Raw genomic sequence first — 24,081 nt, 5'->3', positions numbered from 1 at the left:
ACTTAATACTTCTTTGCACTGTTAAGTTATTCATTTAATAGTTGATCCATTTTTCCACATTCATGTTAGTCACTGTTGAGTCTTATTTCATATCCTGACTTTTGATTTGTATTTATCATAATCTATTCTGTGTGAAGCAACACTAAGAATTTTTCTCTGGGATTATTATTATTATTAGTAGTAGTAGTAGTAGTAGTAATAGTAGTAGTAGTAGTAGTATTGCACTTCCGCTTTTATGGCAGCAGATGGCAGTATAACGCAGTTCAAAATTCAAGCCTGGTTTGTCCTGGCCGGCTCGCCGTAGTTCCCCGGTACTGGAGGTCGGGCATGCTCGTGAAACATCCTCTGCGATAAACCATACGAGCACCCTAAAGAGCGCGATTATCGAGAAAATACAAAGATATGCCACCTGTGCGGCCGTTTAATTTGCCTTCCTGTTGAGGTCACGGCGCTCACGTTGAGGAGAAGCGAGTAGAAAAGACGGAGGAGCGGCGAAAGGTCTCTGTCCGTTTTGTCCTACAAAGGCGCGGAGGGTTTGACAGGCAGGGCCCGACGTTAGGTAAAGTACCGGGGGTGGAGGCGGACGGCATCCCGGCGACTACATGAAACTATAAAAGTCCTTTCTGCAGAGGCAAACGAGCTGAAACATGAGGAAGGACGTGAGGATACTGCTTGTCGGAGAACGTAAGTAGTTTTTATTAATCCTCTTGGTTGGGAGGTTTGGAGCTAACATGCTAGTGGCTAGCGGTTGGTAATGTAACGAGGGGCTTCCAGCACACTGGTGGCATTTCTGAGTTTCTCTTACTTTTGTTTCCTGCGTGGCGATCAGAGAAGAATAATTATCACATGGTGTGTGATCGCTGCCTCACGAGTGTTTCCATGTGCTGTCATGTCTGTGTTTTCTGACTACTTCTTCATTGGGATACAAAGCTGCCATACATGTATTCTCTTTAAAAGCTCAACACAATAAATCCCTGAAAAATATGCTCATTCTATGAATGGGTTGGAACAAGACAATCACAAAGCCAAGAATATATATATATAAAAACCTTCAGTTTTTAACTTCATTTGGTTCATGTTTGATCTTGTAAGTCAGGGGAACTTTTTTTGCCTGATTGCAAACAAGAACATTTTAACAATTTATCAGATGTACTCTGAACTTGTTGACCCACTAACTAAATGCAATCATGATGTATCTTTTCCTAAAATGTGCATAGTGTACACAACCTTTTTTTTTTTAAAGTAATTTATTTCATATTGTTATCACTCATTTACAGAAATCAACCAGAATGTAATGAAAATGAATAAATTACAGCCACATCTCAATAAAAAAAGCCCAACTATTATTGTAATTCTGATAATTATGGCCTCAGGACAAAAAATAGGAAGGCCATGATGCTTTTTTAAAATACATTTTTAAATATCACTTCATTATTTAAAAGCCTAAATTAGAGTTGTTGTTTTTTTAGATAATTGAAATGTTTCACTCCATGTGTGACAAATCCAAAACCTCGAGGTTTCACAGTTGTCTTGCATTGTGGGCTAACGTTTTGACATGCACCTGTATATGTGGCGTGTTTTTATTAATATTGCACCTTACTGACCTTCTCTTCCAGAAATCTTTGCTTGATTGGGTACCGTCTGCTAAACATTTGCTGAGTCTCGTTGGCACAGGGGATTGTGTCTAAATATCTGTGTGCTGTTACAATAATTTGACCTTTCCGTGGACTCTAAAGGAAAAGCAGAGTTGAGCCGGAAAGGCACCAGAGAGCATCCAGCCAACCACGGTTCACCTGGTCTGTTTGTTCTCATTAAAGCACACATGTTGCCAGGACTATTTCTATTTCAGTTGTGGGTCTGTGGGATGGCCTAGATGGCCCCATTAGGTGGGATGCTACTTCTGCCAGGCTGCTACGTGCCCACTTGAGTGTTGTGGAGTTCAGACTGTGGGGGGTGGGGGGTTTAGTCAGCTGGCAGAGGGGAGCGGTACTGCAGCCTTCGGCTTCTATTACACATGATTCAGGCTTTTTATTAACTCGGTTAATATTTATTGTCAGTTCGTCAGTATGTACAAGACAGCGGGAGAATCAAAATGCTGTTTCTTGGAGCATACTTGGAATATAAAGCAGACCTGAATAATGGAGGTCTAAATTGTTGTTTTTTTTTGCTGGGGAATTGTGATCAAATGTGTTAGTAAATTCTGAAAAATGTATAAAGTGCCACATCGTAACAACTTGATGATGTCAGATTGATCACCAATTTCTGAGAAGTCCAATATTTTCAGTTCGTTAAAACGGTAAAATGGGTAAATAATAGCATTTTACTGTTTGCTTTACAAATGATGCAATAAATTGAAATTAGTAGGCGGGTTGTCAGTTTCTCCGAGATCATGAGAAATGCATGTTGAGTGTATGCGATGCATTTTCTGTGTTGGTGATGTGGTCATTTTGAAAAATAAGACCGGAAAACCGAAATAATTGCAAGAACGGTGCCCATTTTGTAGCATTTATTCCTTTCTCCGTTTACTTTGGTTGTCAGGTTGCGAACTGTCACGTGTCGTCTTACTCTTTACGTTCTGAATTTATCACGTGGCAATTAGAGAAGAGGGAATGCAGTGTTTACTTGACATTCCCTCAACCTGACCGCAGCTCCTCTGATCTGTTTGACAGCGGTAGGGGGTGCTCTTTTTTTTTTAAAAACACAATAGATGAAGTTTGTAATCGGGCGGATTTTCCTTTTATGTGTACAGCCAAGGTGGGGAAGACGTCACTGATCATGTCGCTGGTCAGCGAGGAGTTTCCTGACGAGGTACGCTTATTAACACTCTCGTCAGATCACTCTGTGAAAAAAATGTGTCATTCTGACCAAAAAAACCACAAGACTTGTTGTCAATATTGAGTGTTGTTGTCGTGTGTTATGCAGGTTCCTCTACGAGCGGAGGAGATCACCATCCCAGCTGATGTCACCCCAGAAAGGGTGCCCACACACATTGTGGACTACTCAGGTAACACACACCTACACACACACGCACACACACTGCTGTCTGAGACTGGCACAGTGACTGAGTGATATCAGCAAAACAAAGACGACTGTACCCATAATCTCACCTGTGTATTAATATAGAAGCCTTTACATTGTGTTAAACTCTTCACTTCTTCACACTTTTAGAAGCTGAGCAGTCAGATGAGCAGCTGTATCAAGAAATTTCCAAGGTCAGTTCAATTCTCACCTCCAAACTCCCTTGCGACGTGTGAATCCAGTTTATTTAGATCACATTCTCTCTCCTTGTAGGCCAATGTCATCTGCATAGTTTACTCTGTCAACAACAAGAAATCGATTGAAAAGGTGAGCGTGAAGTCCGTCTTTGTTCATCAAATGCGTCTGTCCTGATCAATGTTTTTTTTACAGTTTTCTGTTCTGCTTTCTCTTTCAGGTTACGAGCCACTGGATTCCTCTAATAAACGACAGGATAGATAAAGATAGCAGGTGGGTATGGCTATGAGGCCACAGATTAGCTTTTACTTTCAAATCAAAGCTGGTAATGTTTTTACTCATTAGATGAAACATGTCGCCAATAAATGACATTTTTTTTCTCCAAAAAGTCCAAAATTCTTCATTCATTTCATTTCATTTTGTGTTTAATTTTATATTAAACTGCATACATTGGCTATTTGTCACATTGGACAAGCTGTAACCAGGAAATTCCTCTTTTATTTTGCATCATAACTGTGTTTAATAATAAAGCAGTCATCGGTTTTGCCGCTAATAATTCCGTCTTGTTTAAATGGTTTGTCCGCAGGGTGCCTCTCATTCTTGTGGGGAACAAGTCTGACCTGGTGGAGCACAGCAGCATGGAGACCATCTTACCTATCATGAATCAATACCAGGACATCGAGACCTGTGTAGAGGTAAATGATCCACAGGGACTCCCGCATGGGGGGGAGGGGGACGAAAAAATAATTTGATCCTTTGAGCCATGGCCGATTGGAGATTTCGCTCTGTTGAGTACATGAAAGCAATTTGAAAAATTTACTGAAAATTCAATACTGCAAGGAGCGAATTGGCTCTCGGGCCGCTGTCCACATCCTGCCTCCGCTTTACTCTGAGTCATTAATAGATTTATGCGCCCAAACCTCGTGATCGGAGGTCCGCTGACTGATGGGCTGAAAGTGTGCTGAGAGGTTTGGCTGTTCTGGCGAAGAGAAAAGAATTTGGCCTCCGTTAGTTTGTTTGAAACGTTCGTCTGTCGCCGGCGACGGTCCAGACACGGCTCAGTCACGGTCGCCTCTGAAGGATCAGTTACAAAGGTGAAAGCGGGAGACGAGGAGGACGTGAGACTCGACACATCCACAGTCGGCACCGTTCGGGTGCAGTGGCGCGACTGGAGGGAGGCGAAGGGGAAATATGCGAGGCAGTAAATCACCGTCGGCTCACTTTTCAGCCGGAACCAGGAATGATGTTTATTCTTTTTAACTTTATCAAGGGTGAAACAAAGTGTAGTGTTTTCTATAAAAAACTGCAGGTGTTTATTTTCAAATCTTTACGTACGTTATAAAAAAATCCCGTTATATTGGCTAATTGGTTTCAATTCCTCTTTAAATTGATCTCTTCACTTGAGAAGTGACTTTTCGGCGACTTTCTGCTGCCGCCCGTCATGTTTTATGGTTTCAGTTTGCTACGATTATTTTTGAAGACATACAGATGTAAAAGAATAAAATAAATCAGATGGCATTTTGTGCGCAAAGACGTTGGACTACTGCAGAGAAATCTAGGTGTGATGATAGGATTCCTCATCTTTAGACAGACATCTACTCCTATGATTAAAAATATCATTTGAATGCTCCACGACCTGTAGCCCCTCTCCCAGATTATCCGTGTTTTTAGTTTGACGCTCCGCTTCCTCATAAACGTGAAATAATTTACCAATAACTTTCAGTTCAGGGTGTTGATATGAGTTTAGGTCTCTGGCATAGATGAGCCACACGATGCACATTAACATCCCCACTTTTCTTAACTAAATAACAGCTTACCACCACGCCCAGGTGTTTATTCACGGCTCTGACAGAACAGAGAGGAGGAGCCACTGTCACTGACAGAACTTTTTTCCTCTCTCCCTCTACTTTCTTCATTTTGCAAGAGCAATCTTTTTTTTTTTTTTTTTTTTTTTTTTTTTTTTTTTAATATATGTCTTGCAGTGCTTTGCTGCAGTAAAAAAAGATGTCAGTGTGATTTAGCACAATGTGGTTTCCTTTAGGTTTTGAGCCAGTGAAATGCAATGCAGTGAAAATATGAAAATGACCACACAACAGTGATGTTTGGGGAAGGTTTTTTTAAAAAATTTTTAATTCATAGTTTGGTGTGTGTGTAACTGGGTATTCATTTTGCAATCAAGCCTGTGCAAGATACGTGAGCTGCTACGTTTCAGCTGAGAGTACTCAAACATCCTTGTCACCTTGTCTCCCCTTTAGTGTTCCGCCAAAAACCTGAAGAACATCTCCGAGCTGTTCTACTACGCCCAGAAGGCCGTTCTTCACCCGACAGGACCCCTGTACTGCCCGGAGGAGAAGGAGGTGAGTCTGGTAGTGCACGCTGCAACAACAGGCTTTTGATGAGTCATTACACAAGTATGAGGATGCCGCACAGCGCTAACAATGGTTGCATTGATGTACTATTAGTAAGACGACTCACGAGAGTTGTATTCAAAGATTCAGAAATGCTGCTAAGATGCTATCGTTTCGTCATGAAAATTATTATCACTGAGGGTTTCTGTCGTTTATACTTGACATTAAAAGCTAAATGCTCTAGTAAAGCAGAAACTAATGCTTTTGCTTTTTTTTTTTTTTTCTGTGTTTATAGCTGAAGCCTTCGTGCATCAAAGCTCTAACTAGAATATTTAAAGTGTCTGACCTGGACAACGACGGCATTCTGAATGACAACGAGCTGAACTTCTTTCAGGTAATTCCTCCTTTCCTTCCTGTAGCTGGGTTGATCAGGCTTTTTCAGACTCAGTAGTGTTTATGAATTGTAAATGTTCTTTGTCATTATGCAAAATCTACTTAATTTTATTAGCAGAACTAATAATTCTATCTTTAAAAAGGTCCTTTGAAATAAATCCTGGGAGCTAAAATGGTTGGGTTCTACAATCTTGAGGGTTTAAAGTTTCTAAAGTCTACAGAAAAGATGTCAAGTCTAAAAATAGTAGCACCTTTTATAGAATGGCGCCCCCTGGCTGCACGTTGCTTCTGTTTCATACTTTTAAGTAAATTTTTTCATCATCTATTATTTGTGTTTTTTTTCCTCCCTTTTTTTTCTTCAGGAATTTTCTGAATTGGGATCAATAAATTCAATCTCCCTATAAATCCATCGAAAATGTCTACACGTGTTGATAACTACACCTGTTTTCTGAATTGACAACCTGATTAATGTTACAAGAGGAAGCAAACCTGGAACTAAAATGGTGTTTCTATATCCACAGAGAACATGCTTCAATACGCCACTGGCACCTCAGGCCTTGGAGGACGTGAAGAATGTGGTCAGGCGAAACATGAATGATGGAGTCCAGGACAACGGACTGACCCTCAAAGGTCTGACTCGGTCCTGCTTGCACTTTATTTCTCATCCTCTTTATATTTAGCTTTCTCTGTCTTCTTAAGTGCTTCCCACTTTCTGATCTTTGTGTACGACCACCATTTCAGGACAATATTAACACCTTCTTTCTGCCTCCCTGCTCTGAATTGTAGGGTTCCTGTTCTTGCACACCCTGTTTATACAGAGGGGCCGACACGAGACCACATGGACCGTGCTGAGGAGGTTTGGTTACGACGACGACCTGGAGCTCACGCAGGAGTACTTGTTCCCGCTGTGAGTGCAGCCAGAAATACTCATTTGTGTTAGCAATTATATTTTCTCTTAAAGGTACAGAAAAGAGTCGTACACAGTAAAATTCAGGTTCCCTACAGGCGTGTGAAGGAGCACCGCTCCTTGAGTGGCTTTGTGAGGTCTTGCGTGTTGTATCTTGGCAAATGCTGTACTGTAATGGTTGAATTGTGTTCATTTTGTCGTTCTAAATACATATGTTGTGGCGTGTTTCGGCTGCAGGGTAAATGAAATGAACAGTGGTATCTGCATTTCTATTCCAGGTTAAAGATCCCGCCTGACTGCACCACAGAGCTGAACCACAATGCCTACCTCTTTCTTCAGAGTGTCTTTGACAAGCATGACAAAGTGCGTTGACAACAATCTTCCCTCTTTACTTGTATTTTTGTGCTGTTAATCTGGAGGCTCTTTGTCTGTGCTTAACCTTCATGAATTCCTCTGGCTAGCCTTGTGTTTTTTTCTTTTTTTTTTTTTTTAATTTATGTCATTCTAATATCTATTTAAATTGAATAAAGTCAATGTTTGTCCTTGGAACCATCCAGGACAGAGATTGTGCGCTGTCACCAGAGGAGGTGAAGGACTTGTTCAAAGTGTTTCCCTACATGCCTTGGGGTCCAGATGTCAACAACACAGTTTGCACTAATGAACAGGGATGGATCACATACCAGGGATACCTCTCCCAGTGGACGTGAGTGTGGAGGACTTCTATTAATACACACACACACACACATACAGAGCTTCAGACAAACTTGCCACTGAGAACTCCCGGATCATATTATAAATATCACTCATGTGACTCTTGAACTGTCTGACTCCTGGGACTTCTCTTACATTCTTTCGGTAGGTTAACAACATACCTAGACGTTCAGCGAAGTTTGGAGTATTTAGGTTACCTCGGCTACTCTATCATCTATGAACAGGAGTCGCAAGCGGCTGCCGTTACTGGTAAGACCGATTTATATTCAGGCCTGCTTTCATGCTTCATGCTGGTGTGAACTGCATATCTGCAATTATCTTTGCTTGTTTTGTTTTTTTTCTCTCAGTGACTCGTAGTAAACGCATCGACCTGCAGAAGAAACAGACCCAGCGCAGTGTTTTCCGCTGCAACGTGTTGGGCGCACAAGGCAGCGGCAAGAGCGCCTTCCTGCAGGCTTTCCTCGGCAGGAACCTGCAGGTCGGTGGGAATTTAATTACGCTTTAATCACGATTTGTGGGACTAGAGATACAGCATTCACTCCGACTCGGCGTCATGTTTTCAACTGGATCAGCCCTCATACTGTTTTAGACACGTACCAAACACTGCGGTCACAAACATCCTTTAAAATAACTCTCTTTAGAGGGAAAACAACATACCAGACTTGTCTCTTGTGGACAAAATTCACCGAAGCATGCAAAGAATGAAACCTGTGGAATTAAGATACTATCTTTGGGTGGTAACGACTTCATCGTCCATTGCAGCGACAAAGGCGAATCAGAGAAGATCACAAGTCCTTCTACGCCATCAGCACGACTTACGTTTATGGTCAGGAGAAATACCTGCTGGTGAGACATGCCTACTTGGACGACTCGTTTTTATCTGCCGATCTCTGGATTGCTCTTGCGTAATCTGTGTTTTCCCAGCAAAGCTGTTAATGTCCCCTCAATCTGCTCTGTTCCCGGTTTCATCCGTTTCCCCTGCAAGCTTCACGAAGTGATGCCAGATTTTGACTTCCTGTCAGAGGCCGACTTGGCCTGCGACGTCGTCTGCTTGGTGTACGACGTCAACGATCCGCGCTCGTTTGAGTACTGCGCAAAAGTGTACAAGGTGTGTTGTTGTCCATTTCAAATCAGAAGCCACCACTGGTCTGTTTGTCACACTTTGCACGCCTCATGTTCGACACTTGTCTTTGGCAGCAATACTTCATTGACAGTAAGACGCCATGCGTGGTGATCGCTGCCAAGTCGGACCTGCACGAGGTACGGCAGCACTACAGCGTCTCGCCACACGACTTCTGCCGCAAACACAAGCTGCACCCGCCTCAGCCGTTCACCTGCAACTCCCCCGAGGCCCCCAGCAAAGACCTCTACACCAGACTCACCACCATGGCCATGTATCCGTGAGTATTTCATATCCCTGAACTCTGCACCTTTTTATTTTTTTTCCCCCCACACTATGCTACTCGTCTACTTCCATCTCTCTTCTACCTTTATCAGGGCTTAATGTTCAACAACAGGTTGATCTTTAATCCTAAAGTTGACTTGGTTTGATGGTTTATTTCGAGTCAGTTTGATGAGTCAGTGAGTACATGAACACTTGCGTCTCCTTAACTTTCTGTTTATGAATGAATTCCATGGAAATCATTGGACATTATCCTTTGCAACATGAGCTTGAGTGGCTTTAATTTAAATATTGTGTTTGAGTGCGAAGTAGTGATTTTATTTAGAATGAAGTGATCAAAGGAATACAGAAACAAACAAGTTTGGATTTTTATTACTTCATTGTTGACCTGAATTAATCTCCTCCAGAATCTCTACTCAAGAATTTTTCCCTTTGTTCTTTGTTTCATATTCAGTCAAACGTTGGATGATTCAAACTTGCCATTACATATTTGTGTACTTTCATTTCCTCCCTGGATCGTAGGTGGGGGTCAACAGCAGCACGAAAGACTTCCTCTCGGACAAGTAGTGATTTTATTTAGACCAGCGGTTATACACTGTAATGTAGTTATCGTTTTCTCAGCCTTGGTCACGTCCGTGTGTGTGTGTGTGTGTGTTTGCGGGCACGTGTGATGTCTCTGTACGGTGGTGAATACACACATTTCTGTGTTTTTCCGCAGCTACGCCCGTCTTCGCTGCATGTGCGCCTGCAACAGGTGCACCTATTGCCTGTGTCAGAACCTCCTCAAGTTGGAGCTGCTGCGCAGCATTAAGGCCCAACTCCGCAGGGTCGTTTTCAACAGGTCCATACTTAGAATACAGCCTCGTGTTTTAACGTAGACTCCTTCCTCCTCTCTGTGTTTCCCATGCTTGGTTCAGACCTCCTCCAGAGACCACAGCGTAGCTTCCCTTGTTTTCCCCCCCCAGGCTCACTAACTCTGCTGCTGATGATGATGACAACGGCTCCTCTGCTTCGCTCCTGTGCCCTGCAGGCCGTTTACGCTGCGTATCCACTGCACGGGAAAGGGAAAGAGTAAATGTGGTCGAACTCAATGGGAGTTATGGCATTCAGCAAATCGCTTTGCCATGGGAAAATAGTAGTCCTTCAATAGTGGTGTTTTATTTATTACATTTTTTGCTCACCACAAACAACTTTTTATTGAGGATTGTGTCAACAGATAATGAAATTACAGCCAATAATGTCATGAATTTAGCCACACTCAAATGTGATAAAGCCAATAATGTCATAAAACTGAAGGCTGAAATGATGTGACGTATGTCGCCTCAATAAATGAATATGGCTATATCATCCACGATAACGATTGCTGTTGAGTAAACTGTACAAAAACAGCAAAAGAGATGTATATTTTATTTTCCTTTTAAGTATTTTTTACATATTCATACATGCGGTTATGTTTATCTACATTTTCACCCGAGGCTTTTGCGCCAGAAAACCTTCACGAGCCTCTTTCTCGCCACGATGCATGACATTTCCTCGTGCCAGAGCCGGACGCGAGGTGAAGCTGAAGTCTCTGTGTCACAGTCAGTCACAAGGTCGATCTCTGTTCACAGCGCTTTCCAATTATGTCGGCACTTATGTGTGCAGGTGACGCCGATCGTTTCCTTTCCAAAGTACCACTACCAGCACCGAAGCCTCATTTCTATCGCTCCCTTTATCTTTGGCTTGAAGCCGACAAGTCACGCCCGATGTTTTGGTCTCTGGTCCAGCTCCAGCCGGCCGAGCCGCACTCTGTACAGTCTGACACAGCCGGGTGTGAGCGCACTCTGCCAGCTAACACGCCGGCTGCTAGCCAGGGAGGTACCAGTGTGTCTGCCTGGAAATGTCCTGACGCATGGTGTTTGCCCATCTAACTCTCCACTTCCACATGTTTAAAAAAAGAATTAAAAAAGAACACAAGATACTGAGAGATTTTACTCTTTCTAACGTTTATAATTGCATATTAATGTACTTCTCAATCTAATTTCATATTTAGGTGTTAATTTGGTTAGTTGTTGACCCAGTGGGGCTTTCAGTCATAAAACAGAAAAGACAAAAGCACAATATTGGCTCCAGCTTATGTTTTTAACTTTAAATGTCACAGACTGCAGTGATGTATGCTCCCTCCCGTCGTGCAGTGGATATGCAAACAGTAAACTCTGCCTAACAAAGCAGTCTCCCTAGTGCATACAACATGAGAGAAACACACCTTTGTGTTTGATTCAGACTTGAAAACTTCACAGTTTGATTTAACTGCATGGGGTTTTTCTTCCCTCATTAACTGAAAAACTAGTTCAATCCTTTGTTTGAATTTTCCACAACTGCATGATGATTTCACTTTAAATGTCCTCACTCCCCTCCTGAAGTCTGCACCCACGGGAGAAGCTTCTACTTCATTTTCCCTGTGCGTCTCCTGTGGGTTTAGACTCGATGCATCCGTGTTCAAATCTGATCGATCCAATCACAATGTGTTTCTTTGATGTGTTACATTGATTGCATTGCATTGTTCCAATCACCGTTGTTTTTCATCCAGTTTTTATTTTCTGTCCTATCTTGTATTTCCTTTCTTTGTATGTGCGTGTGTGCTTTTTTTTTCTCCCCTACCCTGTAGGTGTTCGTACACAAATGTTTGGCTGCCGCTCTTCCTCTTCCTCCTGCATGTGTTCACCCTCTGCTAATCTGCTGCTGGTGTTGCATGGCTCCTCTGTTTTCCTTGCTCTCTCTAACTGACGGCATGGCTCGACTTCAGGGGAGCGATCTATGGCTACTAAGGGAAAAGGTTTTGCTTCTGCACTGCAAAGGGAGAGTTTCGCTGTTTTGAATGTTGCGAGGTTTAATTAATGAGTCGCATTTCAGGGTGTAAATGGTTTGTTTTGGTGGACTGGTGTGTTGGTGTTTTATAACAACCCAAGTTATTATAATCCGAAGTATCGACGCTCATGACAGTCAGTCAGTACAAAGGTTAGAAAGTAAGTTCGACTTTCAGTCATTTTGAACCAAAGATATCCTTGAAATAACACTTGAACAACAAAATAATGATTCTTTTATTCAGTAATATGATTACCTGGCTGCCCTGTGGTTTGTACAGCTTTTCTATAATGTGTGCAGTGAAAGTTGGCTGCTGTAAGCTTGTTTTTTGAGGCTGGTAACCGGACAGGGTGGAGCTACATATATCAAAACATTTAACATGATCTGATTTTAAAAATATAATAAGCATATTCTAATGTTGCAGTCTAAACCATTTAGTGGATTACATCAAAATGTAATGTAATAATTCTTAAAAGATGTTAGTTTCAGCTTCCTAAAGTCTCAATTTCAGCTGGATTTTAATGTCTATCGAGACAATAAACTTAGATTTGTTAAAGATTTAGTTTGACTACATGTGGAAAAAGTGGTGGCTGTATCCCACACAACTTTTATATGAATAGATTATTGGTCTCACGGGCGGAAGAAGAGGCTTTTCACTTCTATACCTATTAATCCATTTTAGGTTTGTGAGGTTCTGATTCTTAAGCCAGACGGTAAAGATGCAGTGCTCCCTGGCAATTCACTTGCAGGGAATCACTTCAGTCATCAACTAACTGCAAATGCATGTTTGTGGACCAGAGAAAACCAGGGAGAACCAAATCAATAGAACTTGGAATGTAATCCCTATAATTGTTAGAGATGGTTATTGTATTTAAAAAAAATTTTAAGGGCCACAGAAACCCAACAACTTAATCACTCATTTAGATATTTGAGGGAAGCAAATAATTATTTGTCGCCTCCGTTGGTATTTGATCGCAGTGTCGCCCTGCTTTGCCTGCAGTGTTTGTGTCTGCGTGTGAGCACAGCCCGGGTGTGTGACTGTGTACATTGTGAGGAAGGCTGCCGGGCCGGGGTGGAGGTTGTGGGAGGAGGGTTTCAGCCCGACGCTGCAGGTTTCAGCCGTCTCAGACGTGGAGGGGTCCATCTATATGGAGACCTCCGCTGAGCAGCAGACTCCCCTGGAAAGGTAACGACGAGAGAAGAGAGGATATGGAGTTAAATGTTTTGTTTTTTTATGTGGATGCGGACAAAACAAACGTCTTGGTTGACATTTAAGCTGGACCGTCCGGGTGTTTTTCGGCTGGTTTTGAGTCTCTTGGGATCACTGGTGGTTTTGTGTGTCAGTTCATATTTGCTGCAGAGGTTTTTACAACCAGTCGACGTGAATCAGTACAGAAAGCTTCGGTCTCTCTTTCTCTCTTTTCCTGCCGCTTCCTTCATTGCTTCGACCTCCCTCTGTTGCAGTTTGCGTAGTTCATTGCCGTTTGTGCTTTTGCCAATATAAATGCAGTTTATGAAGTTTTAAGTCCCGAGTAAGAGAGGCCAGGAGGTGTCACGGGAACTTTAAAGATAATAGATCCTTCGTTTTAGCTTTGATCCTCTCCTGAGACGCCTCCTGGGCTCGACCATATCGATCTGAACCACTCGTTGATGTGACTCAGAAGAGCCACCTCTCAAAGACCCCGGCTATTCCTTTTTTTTTTTTTTTTAACCACTTTTCAATTGCTATCCTTTCAATGTGAATCACCAAAACCAGATGTGAAGAGAACGCCTGTGATACTGTTGATAGATCAAGGGTGTCAAACTCATTCTGGCAGCCACAGTTTGCTCTTGAGTTGTCTGACATTTGAAATGACAGTGTAATAACCTTTAATGCCAAAGTCTACTTTTAACAAATATCCTTTTCCAAAACCTGAACACTCTTCAGTGCAAGAAATTCAGTACAAATTCAACAATACCTCATTTACCTTCACCTTCCGATTGATTTCAGCGAATATACTAGAAACAGCAGTTCGTTCTATTTCGAAATGTAACTTTTTTCATTCTTTGAGGTTATCATGCAGGCCACATGAGACCCAGATAGGCCCACGAGCCACAGATTTGACACTCCTGTTCTAAATTATAGGCATTTTCGGATTATTTCTCTCGTCGTGAATCAGGAACCTTTTACTTAACAAAGCACATGACTTTGTTTAGTCGTTTGAGAAACCATTCCTGCGGTATTTTCAACTGTTCCCACTCACTCTTTTTTTTTTGCCCCCGCCCCACTTCTTCCTTCTCTCTTGCTCACTCACAGGCACATGGCGCAGGCTGACCTGAAGAACTCCACCTTCTGGCTGAGGGCGAGCGTCGGCGCCACCGTGTTCGCCGTGCTGGGCTTCGCCATGTACAGAGCACTTCTAAAGCAACGGTGATGGGGCAGCATGAGGGCAACTAATTCCTCCCCGGTCCTTCTGTTGACTCTGCCCCTCCCTCCCCTCCCCCCCCACGAACCTGAAAGCCTCAAAAAGACTGTGGCTGATCAACGCCCCCCCCCCCCCCCCCCCCCCGACTCCACATCATCCCTCTGTCGCAATGCAACACTGGCAAAAACAAAAGAAAAACGATGGCTTCATTTTCAATTGGGAGTGTTTGTTTTGTTTTGTTCTGTTGTGGGGAAAAGGTTGGGTTACTTTTGACATTTCGCCTCTTCATCTCGGTGTGTAAATGCTGACATTGTGTGATCTGTTGGTTTTAGTCTAGTTGAGGTCAGACACTGGAGGATTTCAGCTTATCCAGTCCTCTTTTTTTTTTTTTTTTTCACTCAGGTCAGTACAATTAATTGAATATTTGGAAACCAGAGAGGCATGTGCGCTCAGATGCACCACAAAGGGACTCGAACCTGTTTATAGAAATGTATATGCAGTATATTCCGTATGTATTCCTCCAGAGTTTTAGGGTTCCACCTGTGGACCACATCACCAACAGGAAGTGGCAGGACACAACGGCACCACATCTAACACTAGAAGGGTCATGAACGTCATGCACTTGTTTCTTTTTTTTTTTTTTTGAGTGTTAATTTATTAACCCGTTTCTTTTTTTCTTGTCTGTTTTTGGAGCACCACAACAAAACAGATGGAGGACTTTGCATTTTTCATGTATTTTTGTATGTAGTATTATCAGAGCTGTCTTTCACGACGCATCATTTATGGCTTTCTTGTTCCCGGTTTTATTTTTCTGGTTTTGAAATAGAGCGTTCCCCCCCCCCCCCCTTATTATATTTTTATGAACTTAAAAGGCACCATGGAACTGAAATTTACGCTATTAACAGCAGCTATTCAGCACCACCTTCCCCACTTTAAAACTATGGAAGTGATTCTTCTCTCTCTTCTTTTCTGGCATTTACAATAAAAAAAATGGTATTATTCAACACAGCTGCACAAGTTCTAACCAGTGGACTTGCAGCTGATTTATCAAGGGAAAACAAAATGGTTTTAAATATCTGTTAATAAATGACATTTACACCCACTGCTGTTGTTGTTGTGGATTTGTGACAGGGCAGTAGCAGAATATGTGAAATAAACTTTGGATTATCAGCTTTTGTTTTTTTGTTTTTTCAAACCACCATGTCATTAGAGGAGCAGAATATAGAAGTGAGTGAACGGCTGAAACTGCAAGTGATTCTGCTGTCGACTCTCGGGAGGAGGAAGTCAAGCCACACAAACGGGTAGACTAACATCAAACAGCCACATAGTTTCATCGGCTGAGGACAAACATGTCTGTAGATGCGACCAAGCTATTATTTGAGGGCTTCCTGCAGAAAAGAAAAGATTCTCTGGTGAGTTGGAAGATTTTTCTGCTACTCGAATTGCTGTGAACAATGATAACGTTGGTCAATGTGTCTAGAAAATCTGGTGGGTCACTTATTGGTTCAGACTTCAAAACACAACTTTGTTCTTCTACACCGAGAAGCATGGTGGAGCTGTAAGTACACGTTTGTTACTGTGCAAAGCTTTTTTGTTTTTAATAAATATGTGGTTACAGCATATTAAATTTCACCCCCCCCCCTTTATGTTATTTATTTTGTTTCCTTCACAGTCACACTTGAGAGGTTATTACTACATATACACAGTAAGTCTTTCACTTTTTAAAAAAAATTATAATTGGGTTTTTCCAAATTTGAACAGTATTAGTGGAAAGTAACATATTTAGTATTGCCCATGAATGTAAGAAATGAGAATTATCGACCGGGTATAATCAAAGAAAGACTATAAAAACCTTAGCTTTTGATTTATGCTTATTCAAGCAGATTAATCCTATTAATGTGAAATGTAGCCATAAATATTTTCCGTATACTTTCACCATTCTTTCTCATACTTGCCTTATTGATGATGATGATGACCAATATGCAGGTTAAATCATTTAAAACAAAGCAAGAATCCATTTGAAATCAATTAAACATGAACAGATCAATATTTAGTGTAAGCAAGCTATTTTTGATACACAAATTCTCTTAATGGTATATGTATTATATATTTTATATGTGTATTGCAGGACTCATTGGCTGAAAATGGTTCATGAATGTTAAGGGTTGTTGTCATGCTACTTTCAGTGACGTACTTTGGATTTACACGTTAGAGATTACTTCCCCCTGCAGTCACTACTGTTTGCTGAAACCCCCGTTACTGCCGTTGCTTTGTTTCTGCCCAGACGTTCACATCTGTCCACTTCTTTGTGCCAGGTGCAGTCTGTGCGAGAAGTCCTCAGAGCTGACAAGAAGCGCTTCATATTCGAGATAATTATGACAAATGGAAAGAGGAAAGTGCTGGTGAGTTAGAGGTGTGGTTTGAATGACTGATTTCTCAATCTGCCGGGGGCCGAGTGCGGCGGCCCTATGGTGCTAACTGAGACACAGTCGTGTCAACATCGCCTCCAAATCTGCTGCCTGTGCGTGTGTGTGTTTGTTTGTTTGTAGGCAGCAGAGACAGCAGCTCTTAGAAAAGAGTGGGTGGGACACCTTTGGCGAGCCATGAAACTGTCTGCTTCCTGGGTCTCCAGAGACACACAGTATGTATAAACTAGTCTTCTTGTGTAGTTCAACTTCATTTCATTCTGATGACGCCCTTCATCAGCAACAACTAATTAGGAAAAAAAGAAAAGAAAAAGAAGCCTTAAACAAAATGTGATGCTTACGGTTGCTACCAGTTGGGGGAAGTTAAAACTGAGATTATTTTATTGACATAAGCACAAACTCTGTGGTAAAGATTATGCCTACTCAAACGGGATTTCAAAGAGCTTTTGTAACTTCACAAAGTGTTTCTGATCACTTGAGTTTTGGCTCATTATGACATCTGAACCTCTGAACCTGAATATCCAAACAGTCTCTCCCAGGATGTGTCCTCCATGTCGGACACTGACTTTTTTCTATGTCTACTTGTTAGTCTTGAGGTGGACGTGCAGGAAGACACATTAAACAGCAGGACACCCGTCTCTTTGGACGAGCAGCAAGACACATTAGGCTGCAGCGTACCCAACTCCTCCGACACCGACAGCGTCGGCGAGTTGTTGCCGACTCGACGTTTCTCGGCCCCGGCTCCTTCACACCACATCGACCCGGAGGCCTCCTCTCCCGTCTGCCAGCCCGATGAGCCGGACCACGTCATGGGCAATGACCAGAACAGAGCCTGCAACCTCCAGAACCCCAGCGGTAAAACCTTAAAATTGACCATTTCCAGTTTTCAAACTGAACAGCTGAGCTCACACGGTGCTGAAACCTGTTTTCCAGACGACGGTCTCTGCGATGCTCGGTGGCCCAGTGGGGTTAACGACACAGAGGACACACAAGAAGGACACTATGACGTCCCGCCTCGCAGAAACAGTATGATTCCAACTGTTGTACATCATAAATTACGCTTTTGTAACACAACATGCAGAAGTAAATGTTCACCTCGTTACGGATTGTGTTTTTAGCGATACGCGTTCTCGAAAGCGCCGCGGAAACTGAGGTCATTTATGACTGTCCTGTGTCATACAGAAACTCGTCTGCATGTCAAGGTGAGTGTTTTCTATGGGCAGTAAAAAAAAGAAAAAGAACTGGTCACCAGAGATTTAAATAACATTTCTGTGAGACTACAACATTGCTGTTTACAGGCGCACATAGTCATTAATCAGAAATCTCCTGACAGCAACATAAAAATATCCAAATTAATCAAACATTTTCAATAGTCTGTTTCCACTATGCCTATTATCTATTCTACCCAGTACTAAGTAGCTTATTCCTATAAGATGCATCTGCATGTTTGTTGCAGCTTCTTCTTGTCACTATTTCAAAAATCAGTTTCCGTTTATTATACAGCATCTTCCTCGGATGTCACGTTACCTGAACGTTTACACAATTATATAACTATGTGCACATCATCAATTTAGGCTATGAATGAGACAAGTTCATGGATTTACTGTAACTAGTAAAGTATTTCCACTATAAGTCATTTCCATTATCTGCTGTTTACAGCAAAACGAATCAACAAGGCCAGATATTTTTTGGAAAGTTTTGAAAAAGTGAAGATTGGACACATTCTGTTGTGATGTGAAAATACTCCAGCGTGCTGGACACTGAACGATTTGTTTTTGGTGGGAATGCTTTGTCCACCGCAGACTTCAGGGAGAGCATCTACGACGTGCCAAGCTCCCTTTTGAGGAAGATTCACACTATTGGTAACGTTCATCTCAAGATGCACGTCACTGTGGCACTAAAATGTCCACTTTAGGCTCATCTCTTTGTTTCCGTTTGCAGACGAGCAGCTGGAGGAGGAGGAGCTCTTCTGGTTGTGACCTGTTGCACTTTTGACGTCATTGTGTTCCATATGGTCACATGGTTCCTGGCGGTCAAAGATGATCCATAGGTTCAACTCTGATATTTATTTCATTTCCTCATATACAACACAGAGAGCCACAGACTCATGTCTACCTATATAGATCAGGCTGTACAGAATTACACACACAGGTGCAGGGTGGGTCAGTCACACTGCGGTTAAACAGCAAAAAAACCAAAACCCTCACGTACCCGATTCACAGTTTAACAAATATACACCGTCAACATTGATATTGCTGTACTACAAACTTTGGAGTTGAATTAAGTGGGAATGATCTGAGCTTACATTTAAAACCCTTTATGATAATTTTTGCACATCTAGAAAATATGACTTCATGATACTAATATTTACTATATGCAGACTTTAATTTCTTTGTTTTGTTCAGGACAACAACAAAAAATAGACATACATGGTGAGCCACATAAGTGCCTGACCTGATCGATTTAGTTTTCAAGCTGGTGAAGGCAGATGCAAATTTTTTAAATGAATCAAAAATCCATTTACAGATAAAATTAAAAAGTTCATCAACAACACTGCATTCCCAGAGTAGCTTTAAACACCTAACGTCATGTCATAAACATAGTGTCCCTATCATGAGATGAAAAATTAGTTTAGTCGTGCAGATATTGATTTGAATGTCAGTTAAAGGAAAAGAGCCTATATAACAAGCAAAGCGTAAGTGATTGGTGCATTCGCCATATCGTAACCCTCATAAACTGATGGCCAAAGTCATTTAAGTAAAATAAAAAGTTTGCTAGTTTTAACCATCATTGTTTTGTGATTCAAGCTAAATAAAACAGATGGAGGTTATTCCACCATCAAGAGATGGGAAGAAAAACATATTTTTGGTCAAAAAACATGACTGAGGCCATCAGTTTTAGGATTGTATCGACTGGATACTTATTAGTGGAAAACAAACTAAACACACAAGAAATTCTGTGTCGTCACCATTGTCAGTCAGCAAAACAAGAGAAATATTTGGTTTGTGGTGTCGTACAGTTTGCACAAGGTCACACAACATAAACATGGGAAACTGGGGAAATCCTACTTTAAACATTACAGTATTCATTCACTAGAGATGTCCTACAGTTTATTTTTTAATTAGAATTTTAATTGTACAGTTAATGCAGGGATGCTTTACCATTATCAGCCAAAAAAAAAAAAACGATTTTTCGTGTAAGATGTAAGTGTTTTACAGTGTTTTACAGTACATGTTTCATCTCTCTTTCACTTAGTGGTGTTTCATACTAGTTTTTTTTTAATATATCAGGCAATCTGATGCACGTGATAGTGTTGTTTCTACCTGGCAGCACAGAGCTGCCTCACCCGCCACACAGATAACCGATCCGCTTGAAGTGGATGTTAGGCCTGGGCCTGAGACTGCTCCAGGAGGAACTCCTCCAGGACGGTGATGATGCTGCAGGCTTCAGGCAGCTCGCTGTGCTCCGCCCGGGCGTTCTGCAGCAACACGTCTCCGTTCCCGCAGCCCTGCAGGAACTGGCAGCAGCGAAACAGGGCGTAGTGACTCATCTCGGCTTGACGCACGAAGCGCTTGAGGCTGTTCATGTCCTGGATGGCCTGCACGGCAGCAGGGGTGGCCATTGATAAAGAGGAAGGATGAAAAAGGGAAGAGATCAGGATGAGAGACCGAGCCAGACAAACACTGTGACGAATTAGATTGTGTCTGCTCAGAAGCTCAACGTCCAATGCTTCTTTAACTTCTGGGGTTATGGAAATGAATTGATACATTTGATATTTTTTGTATGGAAATTCAAAGTGTACCCTGGCTTTTTACTCACTGTTGTTTATCAAAGTTGGGGTTTTAAATGCTGGTTTAGGCTGCAGCCTTTAGGATTATACAATTAATAGATGACATTTTCTTCTTCTTTTTTTTTTAAAACACGTGTGCACATGTTCCTCCTTCAATCCAATGACATGCTTATTGGTTTAAATGATGACTTGAATTCATCCATACATGCATGCGTGCGTGAAGGATTTACTGTCTTTGTATGAACTGGCAGTCTGTCTAATATCGGTTTTACATTGACTAAACCCTAGACAATAAATGTTTTGTTCTTTTTAAATGACATGCTTGTCTGATTGCATCTTTTCCCACCTTCAATTTAAAGTTCTCCAGAATCTGTCTGAGCAGGAAGGGATTGCATCGCTCCGCTGCGTTCAGAAACGCCTGAATCCAGTCTTCACAGAAACGATTGCTGACTGAGTGGGAAGTTAAAAAGAAAAAGAAAAAAACAGTCTGAGACTCTCAGGAAGCAAGTGAACTCGAGTGTTTTTACGGGACGTGGTTTACCAGTGTTGGTGAGTGTGGGCGGGCTGGTGGAGCAGTCGATGGTCAGGTCGGACTGCGTGTCCTCCGACATGGCCTTGCACAGAGACGCTGCCGTGGTGTCTTGCTGAGACAAACCCTGCAAACTGGCTGCTTTGATGAACCTGGCGCAGCACAAAACAGACAACACGTGCACGATAGATGAGGCGTTAAGAGCCGTGCGTCTGGAAGTAGGGGCGGTGGAAAAGCATAACGGCGCCGTCACTTGCTCACCTGGACACATCCGCCTTCGTCCTCTCGTCCGAATTGATGACCTCCACGTGTGTGTGACTCAGAGCCTGCGGAGAAAGGCTTCCCACTTGAAACGGATTGTACTGGATGCACTCACGAACACAAGCCGGATTTAAAGTGGATCAAACCAGCTCATACGAATGAACACGGAACCACAGTGAAACTCACAGCGTGCAGGAGGAAGCTTGTGTTGTTCTGGACGAGCTGCACCACTCGATAAATGTGCATCACAGACTCCTCATACCACTGGGCCAGGTAGGGTCGCACCTCCGTCTCCAGGTTCTGCAGCTACTCGCCACACGGACACACAAACTCAAGACTCTGTGCTCGCGTGAAAACAAATACATGACTTCCGTCATTATTTTCGAACTCTCATACCTCGGGGGTTTGCAGACTGCTGTGCAGGCCTTGAACGTATTTATCAAGCTCTAATCTGAATGTGTATGAGGTCAAGGCATCTTGTAAAGAATCTTGTTATAACTGTGTGTAATATTAATGCTTGGGCTGCTTTCGGTACGTAAAAAGGATATAAGTTTAGTCCTTTCTCCGACCCCCCCATGAAGCAGATGACATATCCATTTCCATCGGCGTCCGGCTGCTCGGGAGATCGTTCCTGCTCCAAGAGGCAGCAGTAGCAGCCGACAGCCTGCTCTGGAAGACTGGAAAACAATTATGGCTTCACTCATCTCACTTTGTTTTTGTTTACGTACGACTTTTGTGCCAGCACGTGTTGAATCGGTGCAAATAAATACAAGCAACAATCTATAATGACCTGAGGTCCACAGTGGCGATGTTGCCCATGCCTCCAAGCAGGGCTCCTTTGCTTAGCCTCCTGGAGATGTAGGTGCGCAGCTCTGGCTCTGCCTCCGACGGGAGGCTGCTGTCGATCAGCGTCAGGCTGTGGAGCGGGACACAGGGTCAGTGTGGAAAGTAAGCAGCCAGGCAGTGAGGAATCTCAAAGCCAGTCAAGTCAATGGAGAGAAGATGGAGGAAGCAGATGACTGGAAGCCAAACATCCAACACGAAACACAACTGAGTCACATAGCTGCAGCTGTGCCTGGGTATCACTGACACTGCATCCAGACTTCATGAGATGTGGTTCACTTTTTTTTTTTGCCGGAAGCACCGTTCAGATTTGGAGGAACCTGAAGGCCATGTAACTCAGCAGCACAGCGATGACCGATCAGAACAAAAGTCACGAATGAAAACAGCGTTGACTCCACGAAGAGTGGACTCTCTGGCGGCAGCCCGTGGAAACACCAACTCACAACAGTGAAAAACCAAAAAAAAAGAAAAAGAAAGGAGCACTCAATGCAAGTAGAAAGCGGGTGGGCGGCTCCTTCGTTACCTAAAGTCATCCTGACTTGTTGTGGAGTCTGCTCGTCTCTGGTTCCACGCCACATTATCCCCAGAAGCCTCAGATCTATGACAATTGACAGTTTACTCATCATCTGGTAAGTTTTTCTTTTTTGAAAGAACGTCTGTTTTTACCTGCAGTTTCAGCAAATTCTGAAACAAGTAACCACAACAACTAAGAAATGAGACAGTATCACACATTGATAACACCCATTTGTAGAAGAAGAGCCCCTGTGCCCCTGTGAACCACTCAGAGGTTTTATAAAACTCAAACTTTTCCAGTCCGATTTCAAAATCACAGAGCAAATTGTGTCCGAGTTGAAATTACGGTACGCTAAAGCAACATTAAGTACAAAAAAAATATGAAATTGTTCTTTTAACCTTTCACTGGGCAAGTGACCAATGGGTAACCTCCTGATTTATTCATGTTTCTTACAAACTAATTATGTAAAGTCAATAACAATCATTAAATACATAACTGAATAGTTCTACTTCACACTGAAATAGGTGCACATTTGATAGTTTTGTGAATGTATGAAATTATGATCATTTCTGTTTTGAACTTCTCATAACCACACAAACACTTTGTTCTACCTTTTTTTTTTTGCGTTAAGCATTAGAATATACAAATACTACATAGGCTACTGATACACAGTTGTGGTAGATATGTCGTATGAGTCATTAGTCAGAATTATGTTGAATAACATTAAATTGTTTGACTTTATTACTCAATAAATATTCACACAAAAATACAAGAAACTCATAATTAACTCTTATCCTAAATAGCAGTGAATGTGGCCAGTATTCCAATGAAACGAAGTATTATATTTTTCCAGCCCATTTTAATTGTGGTCACCAATAGCTACTACACCTGTATTATCCTATAAAACCTGTACATGTTCAAGTGTTCCATAAATAGTTAAACTAGTATTTTTTTGTATGTATGTATAAGCTGATATTCATTATGATGTCAACTTTCTGTCTGTCGAAATAATGCCTTACAAAGTGAGACGTCACATCCTCAGTATTTGTGATTATTGGAACCTTTTTGGAGATCATAAGAATAATATTCTACATCAGCTGCAGCACACCTGCGCAGAAAGATCCCACTGTACCTTGTGCCCTGATAGAGATAGATGGTGTAGTAGCAATTCAGCTGGGTTTTCTGACTGTATCCAGCAATCTCATCGCTGTCAAAGTCATCCTTCTCCTCCACGTCGATTGAGTCCTGGAAGGAGGAGGTCTGGGAGGTAAACATGCTCAGCTCTGCTGCTGCACGGAGCAAACTGGCAGCTGGAAAAGTGTTTTATCGTCCTGCGGAGCTGCGACGGTGGATAAACAATCCCCACAATCCAATTCCTGCTGACATCAAACAGAAACAATCATGCATCAGCTGGAAAAATAAGCTATTTTTCCACCTCCTCCTCCGTTTACAGAGCTTCTGCGCAATGTCGCTTTCGTCCGCCCGGAAATGTGTC

At 42.2% G+C, this 24,081-nt stretch overlaps 2 protein-coding genes across 10 annotated transcripts; one reads left to right on the top strand and one right to left on the bottom strand.

Annotated features, from left to right (window-relative positions):
* The first annotated feature begins 321 nt into the window (after positions 1-321).
* rhot1a (ras homolog family member T1a) lies at positions 322-15,314 on the top strand. 8 transcript variants are annotated; one of them, XM_080511473.1, is made up of 21 exons: positions 322-684; positions 2,750-2,808; positions 2,923-3,004; positions 3,169-3,212; positions 3,292-3,345; positions 3,434-3,486; positions 3,800-3,908; positions 5,469-5,570; positions 5,857-5,955; positions 6,476-6,584; positions 6,741-6,861; positions 7,140-7,224; positions 7,419-7,564; positions 7,721-7,821; positions 7,920-8,050; positions 8,335-8,418; positions 8,558-8,680; positions 8,770-8,972; positions 9,497-9,537; positions 9,693-9,815; positions 11,622-12,955. In XM_080511473.1, exons 1-21 carry the CDS (start codon positions 648-650, stop codon positions 11,738-11,740), a joined length of 2,025 nt encoding a protein of 674 aa, XP_080367599.1. In that variant the 5' UTR covers positions 322-647; the 3' UTR covers positions 11,741-12,955. The 8 variants fall into 8 exon arrangements, with proteins under 8 accessions (XP_080367599.1, XP_080367600.1, XP_080367605.1 ...); XM_080511474.1 differs by lacking the exon at positions 11,622-12,955 and adding an exon at positions 10,741-10,891; XM_080511479.1 differs by lacking the exons at positions 9,497-9,537; positions 11,622-12,955 and adding an exon at positions 14,115-15,314.
* A 3,462-nt stretch (positions 15,315-18,776) lies between these two features.
* Positions 18,777-24,024, bottom strand: cUnh17orf75 (chromosome Un C17orf75 homolog). 2 transcript variants are annotated; one of them, XM_080511426.1, is made up of 10 exons: positions 23,719-24,024; positions 22,596-22,670; positions 22,020-22,145; positions 21,778-21,906; positions 21,626-21,686; positions 21,416-21,535; positions 21,230-21,294; positions 20,981-21,120; positions 20,786-20,889; positions 18,777-20,332 (listed from the first exon to the last, which is right to left on the bottom strand). In XM_080511426.1, the coding sequence occupies exons 1-10, from the start codon at positions 23,859-23,861 to the stop codon at positions 20,096-20,098; spliced, it is 1,200 nt and encodes a 399-aa protein (XP_080367552.1). In that variant the 5' UTR covers positions 23,862-24,024; the 3' UTR covers positions 18,777-20,095. The 2 variants fall into 2 exon arrangements, with proteins under 2 accessions (XP_080367552.1, XP_080367553.1); XM_080511427.1 differs by having other exon boundaries at positions 18,777-20,247.
* Between the last annotated feature and the right edge of the window lie 57 nt (positions 24,025-24,081).

Source organism: Blennius ocellaris (assembly GCF_963422515.1).
Source record: "Blennius ocellaris genome assembly, chromosome: 16".
NCBI classification, from domain to species: Eukaryota; Metazoa; Chordata; class Actinopteri; order Blenniiformes; family Blenniidae; genus Blennius; species Blennius ocellaris.
This window is presented reverse-complemented; position numbering and strand designations above follow the sequence as displayed.

What these genes read in the sequence shown, in the direction of transcription:
- rhot1a (XM_080511472.1), top strand. Translation starts at nt 648, where the DNA reads ATGAGGAAGGACGTGAGGATACTGCTTGTCGGAGAAC. An exon ending in CAACGGACTGACCCTCAAAG is followed by an intron (nt 6,585 to 6,740) that starts GTCTGACTCGGT and finishes TCTGAATTGTAG; the next exon opens with GGTTCCTGTTCTTGCACACC. An exon ending in ACCACCATGGCCATGTATCC is followed by an intron (nt 8,973 to 9,692) that starts GTGAGTATTTCA and finishes GTTTTTCCGCAG; the next exon opens with CTACGCCCGTCTTCGCTGCA.
- cUnh17orf75 (XM_080511426.1), bottom strand. Translation starts at nt 23,861, where the DNA reads ATGTTTACCTCCCAGACCTCCTCCTTCCAGGACTCAATCGACGTGGAG. An exon ending in ACAAGTCAGGATGACTTTAG is followed by an intron (nt 22,146 to 22,595) that starts GTAACGAAGGAG and finishes CCCGCTCCACAG; the next exon opens with CCTGACGCTGATCGACAGCA. An exon ending in CAAGCTTCCTCCTGCACGCT is followed by an intron (nt 21,295 to 21,415) that starts GTGAGTTTCACT and finishes CTTTCTCCGCAG; the next exon opens with GCTCTGAGTCACACACACGT.